Here is a 14,501-nt window from a genome sequence, read left to right as displayed (position 1 = left end):
AGTCATCTTTTCTAGTTCTTGATTTGATTTTTTTAACCTTTGTCGTTCAACAGGCCATGCTGTTGGAATACCAACTATGATAGTGAAGCATTTTGACATTTGCTCATGTAACAAATACCAATCTGCCTCCTGACTAATCAATTCTACATTATTAAGCATGTTGATGTAAATTTCTCGTGTAATGTCAATAATGTCGAATTCCAGATACTCGTTCACAGTTTGAATGATTAGCCATTGAAGACTGCTCACTACTTTGTAAGTTTTATTAACATATTCAGCTACATAAGCAGCGCAAAAATATAGTTATTGATATACTGATCATCGATTTGCTGCAGAGTGAACATGGTCTTTTTTCCCACATATTTAAATGCTATTGTAAGACAATCACGAGCTCGTAGTTGCATAATTTTCATTGCCATGTATAATAAGTGGTGTATAGTTGCAGCCTGTAAATCCAATCTCCTCAGCTCACTCGATGCATCATAAATAGTGTTACATTGATTTCTTCTCTAAATCTTTGGTATTGACCCAAATAAGAAAAGAAGTATTTCTGGCAAAACTTAATCATCATTGAAAATTGTTTTGCCAATGTCGATGTTGTATGTTTTGTAAAACTGAGATGATATCAAAACTTCTAACCAAGCTTTTATCATTTGTTTATCGAGCAAACTGTATAAATAGCTTGTCCGATGAATTTTCCTGAGCTTGATGTGCACATTTATGCAGTAGTCATCATTGATATTTCTTGGAAGGATTTTAATCGTTGTGTTTACAGATACCGGTACATTGAAGACTTGTCCATATATACCATATTGTCCATCAACATGGTGAGGTTAGTCTCTCCGCAATAAGATCTTGTAGCAGTTTTAAATCCATTACAAGTAGACATCGCTGGAATTTTTTTGTTTGTTCAGAGTAGAAAAGTACGTGTTGCACACCAGAATATTCTCAATAAATATGTCTGGTAGAATTTCATGATGTGCATCTAGCAGTTCTTTCAAATCTTCTTTAAACCATAATTTATCACAAATGGTGCAAATATAACCTAATTTATTGCGAACGAATCTCGTTGTAAATTCCTGATGAGCTTGATAATATTTGTGATAAGCATTTTACGGTATTTGTTGATCTACATCAGTTTGATTGATCGATCGAACATTTGATGTTGATAGTTCTGCAACTATCATGGATATCAGCCTCTATTTCCATTACTTCGGTTAAAATTGTTCGTGGATCCAGTTGCATTGCATTCAATTTGACCCTTGAGAAAGCAGTAGTAACAGGAGATTCTCCTGGTTTTTCAATGACAATAGCATCGGCGTCTTCCATCACTTTTTGCCACAGTCTGTACTCTTGGCATCACTATGCACCTGATTTCTTTGGTATATAATTCCATGCTACATTTCTTTTGCCAATGCAAACTTGTGCCTAGATTGTGTAGAAGCTGAAACAAACTTCATTGATGTACATCAGCCTGAACGATAATAATTTGATCAGTAACTTCAACTTACATTCGCATTGATTTAACTTGGCTATTTAGCTGAGTGAGATAATTTGGCAATATATCAGCATTCTCTAATACCAGGTTGGGGAGCATCCTGATTTACAACACTCAATTTACATCTCACAGATGGGCTGCTGTATTTCCTTTTAAAGCTTTCGAGCTCTTTACCCTCGAATACGTTCCTTTTCAGTTTTCTGTGGTAGTTTAACTTTCGTTGCTTTATTTTGATCAGTACTCTTCTTTGAGATTTGATAATTTATTTTCGGCATCTTGAAATCTATAAACAATAGAATACATATATATTATATATAACTTGCTTAGTAATAGTATTTTATAATTATTTTATCTAATAGAAATTTTATATATATATAATATATATATTTATTAGAACTTTTTATTATTTTATAAAAGGATACTTACAAAATTAAAATAGATAAATGAAAACCAGGTTTTGGTTGAGACGCACTATTTATCTAGACTTCTCTCTTGTTCTATCTGAAACACAATACTTGGATAATTGCTCAAAAATTTAAGTTAGCTGTATGAATATCGTAATATGGATATTATAATTATGAAAATAAATTATGATACATACTTGTAGCGAGTACAAATGTAATTGATCAATTACACAGATTTTTTGCTCATGGGATGCTCCTTAATATACGCTATACATCACTGAACATTTTACAGCGTCTTCACTCCTCCCTCGAAAGAAGAAGCATGTAGGCCTGAGCCCACTACAAAGTATTCTCTCTTTCATAAGTAAATAAACCATCCAAACCATCTAGCAAATAATTTGCTGAAAAATTATAATTTGGTAGATAGACTAAAAATTTTGTACTCTTGCGACCTAGGAATAAAATTTTCTTAATTAATAATATGGTTATATGCTTTAACAATTACATCCGTTTGCACTAATCTTTGTAACATTATTTGTAACAATTCATGTCAATGTATCACGTTAGCAAAAATTACTTATAATCCTCGACTAAGAATTGATTGTATATTACTTTATTATAAAAAAAAAACATGTGTGCAGTTCATACACGGTAGAAGTGAAACTTTCAGAAAACTAGACTTCGAGAGAATGAGACGAATGTAGAGTATCAGAAGTAGGATAATTGTAAGGTTTATTTATATAATATTATTACCACAAGTTAAAATATTATTTTACATTTTATTCTACATATATTACATTACGTAGACTCTAAGTTTTCAATTTTAACAAATGACACGAATGGCTTATGGTAACTAAAGTATGGAATAAGTATTTTGATTTGAATTTGATTAATATATCTTTGAAATACAGCATTAATTGGTGTTTTGGTTGTTGATTTAGCGCGGCACATTTTTAACCCTTTGCGGATCAAGCGCTCTTCACCATTTCATTCCAGCTAGTCCGTACAGATTTCATTAGTCGCTTATCCGCTTGGTAGCGTTTACTTTGAAAAATATTTATGATCTTACTAACGTAACTTACTAATGATAAGACATAAGATTGAGACATAGACGGGTGAAACTTGATACAGAATACAAAGCGATATCGAGCCACACTCAACATAGGACGAGCCAGAACAAAAAGCGATGTCGAGTCACATTCGACATAGGACGCGCCAGAACGAAAAGCGATGTCGAGTCACACTCGACATAGGACCGCAAAGGGTTAAATTTAATTTGGTATTTAGGAACTCAATCAAAGGAACGCAGTGTATCCAATGTAAAATTCAGATTAAAATTCCCACTTAAAATCATTGGAATTTTATCGTAATCTTTTTTAAGAATCCGCAATACTTCTGGTGTGTACTTTATTAAACTCTCGTGGATGAATTCAATAATTGTATTTATTGATTGGTTGGGATAAATGTAAATTGCCACAATTATAACTGAATTACCCTTGTCCAATCTACTTTGACAAATACATATTTCCCCCACTTTAGAAAACTGAGCAGACAATAATTTCAATTGTTGTGCATTGATATTTTAATTGTGGAGTAACAAGTTCTCCATCATTTATATTACAAAAGATTGCAACTCTACCTGCCCTCGTATGTGGTCTTTTATATTGAACTACAATATCAAAATTTAGAATGTCTACAATGTTTTCATCAATGTCTCGGAAAGTATAAGAAAATTCGACGACGATGCTATTCCGTCTAATTGAAGATCCCGTTCATAACCTCAAACTTTAGCAGTTAAAGGTAAACAGTGACAACCCTTTCCTTGTATTTATAAAATCATATAATAATTTCTTAATTGTTTTTTAAGTCGATTCAAATTTAGTCTTGGAAACTCAGATAGCAATTGAATTGTGGATACTATTGTTCTTTGACAACGATAAAATTTTCTATCGTTGTTTTTCGAAACGAAATGTAAGCCTTATAATAAATAAGGTTATACACGCGATGTATGGAAATTATGCATGTGATCTACGAGCAGTAAGGATTAAGGACGAAATTTGTTGGTTAGAAAATATTTAAGTACTTACGATGATCGTTTTCACTATTTTCTACAGTGGACGCATTATTATTAAGCGCATTAGAAATATTATTTCGCACATTTAATAACCTTCTTCGGCGTACACGAAATTCACGAATACGTTCCGTTCAACTTTTTGGGACCTCCTTAATATTTTTTTCTTTTTTCTTTTCTGCCGATTTTCACGACACTTTTCGGCATTAGTTTTCGGCATACTTGAAAATTGTTTTTATTAAAATGATAAAAATACTCACATAAACGATACACGTTAACAATACATCATCCTGGCTATGACGCCTTTTTCCAAGTCTCTTCGTAATACGCAGGCGCGCGCGCACACATCACACACACACACACACACGTACTATACACGCAACACACGTAGAACGCTGGACCAGAGCAAGTACACAGTGCAAATAAATATATATATATACTGGGTGTCCCATATAGTGTGCTCAATAAGGGGTCAAATTTCTGAATTTCAGCCGTATTCTGGATTCTTTAATCTAAGGGTTAGTCGACGACGCTGAATCGATTGGTGCTAATTTTTTTGCAATAGGATCCCAAGTTTTTGAGAAAAAGGGTAAAAAGGGTAAGATATGGCCTTATCTTAGAATCTAGGCATTTAATCGAAAAAAGTTTCAAACAAAAGTTGTAGAGAATTGAAAAATACATAAAAAATGTTCTAAGGTTTATCTTCGTATTTGCAAAAATAAGCGAGAAAGAGTGGTAAAAGTAATTGTAAGAGTGGGGAAAAGCAAGTCCCGCCTCTCAGTCGGCTTTTACACGCGAGCGGGCTAGTGTGCGTGCCAGCATCCGTGTTACTGAACACAAACGAACGATCATGAATGTGAGTGCGAGTGAGAGAAGAAACCGATATTTCTCTCTTTTTATTTATCATGCGATAACGAGTATTATTGTCCTTGGCCATCGATTGTTGAGCGTTCTGATATTTCTCTTTTTATATTTTTTCATTTGGTAGCCAGAATTTTACGTCTTGGCCATCGAGCGTCCAGCGTTTTGTATATCTATATATATCGGCGTATAAGCGCGGCATTTTTAAATCGAATCTTGATGCTTATGGCACGCCGTTTCTTTATTTATTGTCAAAAATAATGAACCTTGAGTAAAAAAAAAAATAATTCATTTTAACAGAAACAATTATTATTTAGTTGAGAGTAAAAATAATGAATTAATTTTGTGTCTCGCCATAAAATTAATTAGAATAATTAATTGATATAAATTCTTTGCCTCACAAAAATTTATTTGTATATCAAATTGAATACATATTCTCTTTAAGACGAAATTTAAAATTTAAATATTTTTCCTATTAAATTATGTATTTTATAAAATTTTAAATTACTGACTTTTTGTCTCGTAAAAATTTATTAGTTTATCAAATTAAATACATATTTGAAAAAGAAGAATTTTATAACCACACATAAAATTAATTCAAGATATATATGAAAGGATATTCTAAAAACGTGGAATTTATTTTTTGTCTATACATAATTTTAATTCATTTTTATTATGTTATAAGAAAACAGTAATGCATTCTGATTCATCTTCGAAGTCTTACGAATTGTACGAAATAAATTGAGCTGTTATCAAGTGGTGCGTTAGCGTAAGTAGTAACGTCTTCGCTTCTCGCGCTGGTTATTAACGTTCGATTCTTCGTTGGGGAATTATTTTTTTTATAAGTTTTTCTATCCTAAACAAAGAGACGGTCAGTGAGTCCCACCTCAGATTTTTTTCAAATTTTGCACTAACGATATAAATTTTATTAAGAAATCAACATTATTACGCGAGTAATAAAATTACTAATTATAAATTAAATAATATCCAATAAATAACAAAAATTAATTTTTAACGTGCCGAAACGAGACATTTTTTAGGATGATATTTACAGGATGAATTTGTAATTTAAGTAATAAATCTTCCTTTATTTGTGCAAGATGTAAAAAAATTTATTGCTTTTAATTTTTTTGTAATAATTTTAATTTTTTTCTATATATAATTAGAAATTAGGAAATGTAAAAACAATTTATATAACCTAAGGATAGAAAAACTGACTTTTGTTTTTTGTTGCTAGGTGGAGTCGCTTCCGAGATTTAAATTTCAACTTTCTTTTTTTAAATAGAATGTTATGCTTAGTACTTATTTCCCGATAACGGCTTTCGAGGCAAATTCAATAATGTGCTGCATTAAATACTGTGGAGTTTGAGGAATTCGAGAAGTTTGCTTATCGAAGTTTCTAGAATTATTAATAGATGATTTCTTTATAATATCCCCAAGTAAATGTTATTCTTTATTTGTATATGTGTGATGGTATGAGTATAGGTGGGGGAGAGAATATATCGGTGACGAAAGAGAAAGAAACCGTTTCGTTAGATTAGAGTGTTTGTTTAGGCTGTAAGGTTACACCGTTTGGACTTGTCGCCTTTGTTTGGCCCTATCGAAGTCTCTCGAACGGTCTTGATCTAAAAGTGTAGGAAGAGTCTTTCGGAAGAGAATTATCGGGAAGTTTCTAAAGGGATGCTAGGAAATGACGAGAGACTATGGAGAGGAGGATGTTAAGCACATATAGGCGACGAGAAAGGCCGGTGAGGGCAGCCCGATGAAGTTAATTGTTTATACGATGATTGTTGAGTGTGAAAGGAAACGAGAAAGACGGAAGACAACGAGGGACGGCGAAGGAACACGAAAGACGACGATAGGCAACGAAGAGTCGAGTACAGCGTGTTCTTCGCTAATTACGACGGTTGTAATCACGGCGTTAAGAGTAATACCTAATATCTTGTGGCGATAGATTGTGAATTTAGATTATAGGTGCTTACCGTTCTATCTCTTTATATTCTTAAATCGTTTAATAATTACTGTTAAACGTTATTAAATAAATAAATCAAATTACTAGATTAATAAATAATAAATCAAAAAATCTTACTCACGTTTTCGCGGATTACGCTGCCGTACAGCGCAACCGGTCTTTGCGAAAAACTTCTCCGTACCGAAAGGGATAGACAGGAAAGAGACATAAAATTAAAAAATAACTATAATAAACTGCTAAACGAAATCGTCCTCGAACGAGCTAGGGTAAGCAAATTCTCAAATATTATAACAAACACACATTATAAGTTTTCCAATAAAACAACCAGCTGACGGAACCACAATAACCGAAGCATTCGATCCTCTTTATGATGTAGTGACCAAACTTGGAATTATTTCTCTTATTGTCAGTAATATATTTTTTGATCACTACTATTTGGAATATTTCATGATGATTCATTTAATATCGAAACGCGTTCAAACATAAATTTTTAATTTAAAATAATTTTTTAATTACTGCGTAAAAAAACAATACAATCTTGTTATAAAACATGTGTATGATCTTTCGATTAATGTTAACGAAATTTGTCATTCAAAAGCATCTTTGTTGGATCATCGCATACTACCATTTGCTCGATGCATTTTTAAAAACAGCTAACGAGTTCGACTTCTCCTTTTTTTATTTTATTTTTTTTTTGAGCCAATTAGATCAAATCAGTCAAATTTATAATTAGAAGCAAGTTCATATGTCTTTTTATTTATTTTTGATCTTACATTTGTTTACAGATAAAACGAGACTCGCCTGCGTTACGGCAGCAACTGTTGGTGTCGGTGCAGTAGATTTCTTCCTTTGGAATGAATTAATAAGTGAATGAATGATGGTGCTTCGTGGGTTTTTATAGTAAGAAGATGATTGCTATCCCTTCTCTAGGTTGACTGACCAATAGCAGGCAAGTCCACCCCCATAGTCAATAGATGCAGAAGGTTAACATTTTTCGTAGATGTAATGGAAACCATGTGGCGAAAAAAACTCATACCTGGGTTGTTTGCATGTTTTGTTTGCTAGTTTTATGACTTCCAGGAATGTGCGATGATATTCTCTCTGCATCTTAAGGTACGATTATTCAACGCCCAACCAGTCTCGAAAAATTTACAGTACGATTTATTTCTTCTGTTACGTTTTACGTAACAAATTTTCTTCATTAATCTTAAATAATTTCTTAAATATTTTATTTTAAATATAAATTGTTATAAAAAATATGGAAATAGAATTTCAAAAAATTCATGAAATTATTATATTAAAGACTTTAAAAAGATGTACTTATTATTCTCTATACATAATTTTAATTTTTGCATTTAATTGTAAATTTGATTAGCTCGACAATGTTTGATTTATTTTAATCATTTTTCTTCGAGAACATTTTAATGTAGTTCTCATAAATAATATAGGATTTATCAATAATTTATGAGTGAATAATTTATTTCAAATATTCTAATTGATTACTTTTTTTTTACAGTTATAGGCAAATTGTTGATCCAAAAATTTGTTCCCTTATCGGTGAGACTCTAGTTATGGGAATTCATCTTGCTTTGAGAGGACCAAGTGGTATCATACGTTTAGGTGATCCAGTTTACGTAGATGTTCCGTAGGAAGAAAAAACGCCTGTGCACACACCGATGGGTTTCTTGCGAGGATGAGATTATTTGCAACGAAGAAAATTTTCTTGTAGGAGACCATAACTCGTGACGTGATCAAATTAGAAGAAATCGACAAAAGTAATCTTCCCCGTGTTTCCCTTATAATTTAACATTTTATTTCAGAAGAAAAAGAAGAAGTAGGTTTAATAAGAATTTTATTCGAAGTAATATTTCGGTATAATGATTGTTTATAAGGATTTACTATAATCGGATTGTACGTAGTAACATACGTATGTAAAATAATTGTCTGTTAATTAGAGTATAACTCATTTTGTTGTAATCTATTTGATTACATGCGTAGTGACAAAATCAGATCTTTCATCGTTACGAGTATAATCGCACGATTAGCGAGTTATATTTTATAAAAATTATTATAATAATATAACTTGATTTTGGATATGCACAAAGCTTAATTACAATTTTTAATACACATTCGCAAAATGCAGTTTTTACAACGTTCTAATTCCTAATCTACTTTCTATTAAAATTTTACTTAATGATTCAATAATCCAATAACCTAATAGTCTACTCATTCTCATCTCTACGCCGTGTGGCCAAATCCTAAATACGTGGGAAAAAATCAGAAAACAAGTATTTTTTGGAGGACGTTTAACTATTGGTATGTATTTAGTAAACTTCGTAAGGTATATATAGAAAACAATAATATTTTTTAATAAGATATGTTGATTTTGAGTTACGTAATGAGATATACGTAAATATTAAGTACTTTCTCTACACCACCTTTCATTCAATCAATGTTTGTAAGTCAATAAAAAATAATATACATATAATGAACAAAACATTCATATATCTATTGTTAAAGTATATTTAAAACGCGCGCCTCAATCATTCCTGAACTTTCGAAATTTTAATGGAATCCGTTTTAGTCAAGTTTAACCCAGACGGCAGCATTATACCAAGATCGCTTGGCGTAAAAATGTTGATATTGAACAAAATAAAAATGACAAGCTGAGAGAACAAAGATGAGTTCAATTAAAAAATATATTTCTTGAGGTATAATGACCAATTAAAAAATTAATTGAAATGACGTTGGCTTCGTTGCATAGGAAAAAAGAAAGATATATAAGAAAGATAGGTATATTATTTTCAATCATTTCAACAAAAAAATACTAAAAGAAAAAAGAAGTAGTAATATAATAATATTTTTACTTGTGCAAATAATTTCATGGTTTTTGATAATTTCGCGCTCATCAAAGTGATCAAAACATAAACTTGATGGTTTTAATGATTTAAAAGTTGCATCAATTCCTCATTCCCAGATAATTCGGGGTTTTTCATTTTTTGGAAATGTAAGAGTTCACAAAAGGAATACTAAATTTAAGCATCGTATTTTTATCCAGTTCGATTATTATTTTATATAGGTTCACACATTCATTCACTCAAAAGCACAACCGAAACATACGATATATTACGCAGCATACTCTATTATATATTATTTTTAAAAGAAATAACACTTAGGATTCTTCTTGATTTATTCTCAATCGGATTTTTTCACTCGGTTTTGAATAATTTTTAACTTTATAAATGATTCATTTTAAAGAAAATGATTTAAATCAGTCTTATTTCTTATTTTCTCTAAAAACTATTTCAAATTTTGCGCCAAACGATATTAGTAATATGCTGCCATCAAGCGGTAGAACTTGACGATCAGTATCCCCTCTCTTCACTCCGTTGTATGCCGCACAGCTGGGCCAGCTAACCAGAATTTTTTTCTTATTCTTATGTCGGACATCCACGAGGATACATCTCGATTAGAAGCAAGATCATCTTATTATTATACTACACATGGGAAAACTCAGCGGATAGAGGCTACACATAAAGACCTCTCGTAAGACGAAATAAACGAAAACAAGGCCCCTTTATACAAGCGAAATATAGGCATCATCTGTATCTCCTTATACGAACGATATATAGACACCTCTTATACCTCTGTATATAAGCCAGGTAAGCTGCGAGAAGCGCCGTAACTATCGAGAGGTCAGATACGTGTTCAACGTTGCTAGGACGCTGTTCATTTCTGTATTACTTGAATAATAATCCAGGGTAAGGCTTTTCCCTGACGAGTCAATCAAATTTTTCTATTACTATTGGCTCGATTAGGTTTTTTATTTGTTATTCTAATTTAATCCTTATCTTTCTTATCACTAGATTATTACAATTACCAGAAGATTTCACGTTGGAGAAATTCGCGCGGATATATTTTGGCTTCTTCTGTGAGGTGTAAATTCCCGACTCCTAATTTAAGCGAGATTTCATCTGGACGATATTTCTACGCCGAGAACAAAGGATTTCGAGCCATACATATTTTCCGAACATCCACGCCACCCCAGCCTTGCCATTCGCAACGAGAGATTCGTAATTTAAGATAAGTGGATTTAATCCTTCCATGCGCATATCTATACTTACATATATTTAGCGTATTGATGCGCATTTGTACGTGCATTTTGTAGCATATTGTATTCATTTTTCTCGGCTACTCGAACATAAATTGCCGTATTAGAATTTCTGATAGAAACGAGAACATTTTCTTTGTATTGTCTGATTGTGAGTCGAAGCAGGAGGAGGGAGAACGGTCATTTTCGTCTTTCGAAGAGCATTTTGTCTTCCGACATAAAACGGTCATATTTTGGCGATTCAACTGTTTGATATCGATACCTTTGTTGAGCAGGCATCAAAGAATACACGTGACGTATAGTAGGAATAAACGACCCATCCCCACCACTTGCCAACTTCGTAGACGCGTAGACGAAAAACTAGCGCTCTTAAAAGAAATTACGCATCGAACAATTATTATATTCGTAGGTAATAAAGACTACTAAATTCTTAAAAAAAACCATTTAACGATATCGCGTAAAATGGATCCTATTAAACGTCTCGGACGGGAACGAAAGGCTTTAAAGATTCGATTAACGTATTTTGAAAATTTAATTAACGAAGGAAAACTAGATGCGGGAGAAATGATACATCGTTACGCGCGACTTACCAAACAAATAGACGGATACGAAAAATCGCATCAGGATTGTATTGATAGTGGCCCCGAAGAGGAGGAGTTCAATGACTTAGACATTCTTTTAGATAGATATTACGCGATCGGAACAAAAATTAATGCGAGAGGAACGAAAATTGACGAGAGCGGAACAAAAATTGACGCGAGTGAAACGAACGCAAATAGGACCATCGACGTGCCGCAAATCGACGTGCCGAAATTCGATGGAGATATAAACAAGTGGATCTCTTATAAAAATAGTTTTTTAACTTTAATAGATTCGCGTACCGATATAACCGATATTGAGAAATTGCTGTATCTCAGGGATTCGCTAGTAGGAACACCGCTCGAAAGACTCGAGATGTACGATCTAATCGCGGAGAATTATAAGGTCTCGTGGAACGTGCTCTTAGACACATACGATCGGAAACGTGTGATCTTAGCGCAATCGTTCGACGCCCTAATAAACACCCCGAAACAAGAAAATTCGTCATTCGAAGGATTAACGCGACTATTAGACAATGCCCGTGCACGCATCAACATTATCGATTCTTTTGACATGTCAGCACAAGCTCTGAAAGTCCGCTTGGTCGAACGCACTTTACCGGATGTCATTAGAGAGGAATGGGATAAACGCTTAAACCCAGATGTCTATCCGACCATCGAGCAGCTTTTTGAATTTTTGGAAGAAACCATACTCCGTCTCGCCGCGTCAAAGGGTTCTTCGTCGTCCACGGAAACTGAACTCAGCGGGAAACGCAAGCGTCACGATTCGAGAACGCCATCATCGCGGCAGCAAAGGAGTTCATATAAGGCACGTAAGCGTCCTCCTACGAATATGGCACCTAAATGTATACTCTGTAGAAAATACAATCATTTTTTGTACCGATGTCCCCAATTCAAACAGATGTCGATACCCTGCAGATGGGAGACTATTATGAATCTGAAATTGTGTCAAAAGTGTTTACGAAAACATGAAGGCCCATGCAGGTCCTCATCTTGTCGTATATGCGGTACATTCCATCATACAGCATTGCACCTTGGCGATAATTATTTCCCTCCTTCTGGCTCAGAGATAGCGACATTTCCGAGGTATGAAATGCTCGCATGAACGTTCGAAACAAATCCCAAATCGACATGATCAACTCTGATATTTAATGTAAATGCTCACTCACTCTGGAGTGTGATGTAGTTCAGATAATGACGTTGAGAACCACTCAAGGAATAGTCAAGTTCGACGTGTTTTACTATTTGCGTTTTACTCTTGTTGAATAGTTCCTAAGTCATTTTGTATTTTGTATGTTAATAACAAACTCTTGACATTTCGGAAAGAAAATTCCGGTTCTTACCTTTGTACGTACAAAACAAATAACTCGCGTGGCCAATGATATAACTTTGTTTTCATTGATAGTAATTTTGTTGTCTCGTTATTGTTTACTTTTTTATTTTTAGTTTTAAACACTTTTATCAAGAATATCTTTAAATATCTAAAAAGTAGAATTTCTTTTAATTTTTATGTTGCGGGCAATGTATGTATTTTGTTATATATATATACACGGATATGTATACATTTATAATATTAAAGCGAATCAATTAGTTGTTTATCACGTTCAAAAATAAAATTATTAATACATGTATCTCAAGGAAGTTGGACAGGGTAAGAATTTAGAACGTTATTTCGATCTTATTGAACGTTTCGTCCGTTCATCGAGAATTCTTCAGCAACTCGATCGTTAAAGTTCAGAGTCTCTTATATATTATTACAAAGACATACATTCTTATATTTTTTGAATAATAAAACTATACTTAACATCTACAAATCGTTACATCATAAACTGTTATATTTAAACACGTAATCAAAACAACGTGTTGGACGAAACGTTCAATAAGATCGAATTAACGTTCTAAATTCTTACCCTTTCTAACTTCCCTGCGACACATTTATTAAAACAAATATTCCATAGATTTTTCGGTTATTCTATAGAAAACCTAAAAGGTTACGATCAGTCTATAAAATTGTTTCAGTTATGTGTGTTTAAAGCACAAAGTGTAGGAAAAAACAAAATGAACTTAAGCTATTGTATGTAAAACAAACCATGACATTGAAAAACTTTCCCTCTACCCAGTCTGTGTTCCAAACACTGCCAATTGAATCACATTTAAAACCCTCTGGGTGACCGTTAAAGGTGCACTTTCTATAGAATACTTATAATAATAAAATGCCCGTAACATTTATGATATATTAACTGTTATAATATTATTGGATGGAAGATTCTAGCTAGTCACCTGTATGCGTGTTAGCGTAAGAGATAAGTCGATCGACAATTGAAAGATTTGTGTAGAAGATTTGGGTAATAATTAGTTGTGAACGTGGATGTGTGTGACCAACAGATAAAAAAGAGAACAGAAAGTTAAAAAGTTAAGAGCAAAGACTGATAATATTATACAATATTATATTGTAATTAATAAAACTGTGTTAATTATAAGAGTAAGTGGACCGGTATTTATTCAGTCCGTATCTTTTTCTTAGGGTTACATAAAATATCTTTCAATAACAAAAACTAAAAAAAAAATATCACGTTATAGAAAAATAATTTCATTTAAAACGAATTCATGGAACGCATAGCCAATTTATCGTGGGAATCTGCTGTAATATGAAAATAAAGTTTTGCAATAACATAAAAATAATAAAAAATAATAAAAAATAAATAAAAAAATATAAATAAAAGCTTGCTGTTTTATTATTGCATTTATCGATCATACAAGTATCCAAAGTGTAGATTTCCGAAATGATTTCTATAAACATGTTTTATGCTAATTAAATAATATTTATTTTCTGAGAGAAATTTGTATGCCTATATTATTGTCTTTGTCGTCAGCAAACCCATTATCTTTGATCTCTGTGCAAAGTTTGTTATCTATATTCATTAAATAGTCTCGTTTCTTTCTTTATGCTTGCTCAGTTTTTGTAAAGACAGAAAGGAAAGTGCA

General features: G+C 32.6%; 1 protein-coding gene and 2 long non-coding RNA genes across 6 annotated transcripts; 2 read left to right on the top strand and 1 right to left on the bottom strand.

The window, feature by feature from the left end:
• Window positions 1–22: 22 nt before the first annotated feature.
• On the bottom strand, window positions 23–4,336 carry LOC122522780. 2 transcript variants are annotated; one of them, XR_006305151.1, is made up of 5 exons: window positions 3,990–4,336; window positions 2,100–2,354; window positions 1,925–1,999; window positions 1,512–1,781; window positions 23–1,444 (listed from the first exon to the last, which is right to left on the bottom strand). It is a non-coding gene; the product is annotated as an uncharacterized LOC122522780 (long non-coding RNA). The 2 variants fall into 2 exon arrangements; XR_006305150.1 differs by having other exon boundaries at window positions 2,100–2,303.
• Window positions 4,337–6,552: 2,216 nt separating this feature from the next.
• LOC122522781 lies at window positions 6,553–8,797 on the top strand. Of its 2 annotated transcripts, none has more exons than XR_006305153.1 (4): window positions 6,553–6,808; window positions 6,955–7,072; window positions 7,592–7,919; window positions 8,323–8,797. It is a non-coding gene; the product is annotated as an uncharacterized LOC122522781 (long non-coding RNA). The 2 variants fall into 2 exon arrangements; XR_006305152.1 differs by having other exon boundaries at window positions 6,894–7,072.
• Window positions 8,798–10,132: 1,335 nt separating this feature from the next.
• LOC122522772 lies at window positions 10,133–12,920 on the top strand. Of its 2 annotated transcripts, none has more exons than XM_043644044.1 (2): window positions 10,133–10,468; window positions 10,673–12,920. In XM_043644044.1, the coding sequence occupies exon 2, from the start codon at window positions 11,380–11,382 to the stop codon at window positions 12,619–12,621; it is 1,242 nt and encodes a 413-aa protein (XP_043499979.1). In that variant the 5' UTR covers window positions 10,133–10,468; window positions 10,673–11,379; the 3' UTR covers window positions 12,622–12,920. The 2 variants fall into 2 exon arrangements, with proteins under 2 accessions (XP_043499979.1, XP_043499978.1); XM_043644043.1 differs by having other exon boundaries at window positions 10,133–10,567.
• Window positions 12,921–14,501: the final 1,581 nt, after the last annotated feature.

Source organism: Polistes fuscatus, unplaced genomic scaffold (genome assembly GCF_010416935.1).
Source record: "Polistes fuscatus isolate 324 unplaced genomic scaffold, CU_Pfus_HIC Scaffold58, whole genome shotgun sequence".
NCBI classification, from domain to species: domain Eukaryota; kingdom Metazoa; phylum Arthropoda; class Insecta; order Hymenoptera; family Vespidae; genus Polistes; species Polistes fuscatus.
This window is presented reverse-complemented; position numbering and strand designations above follow the sequence as displayed.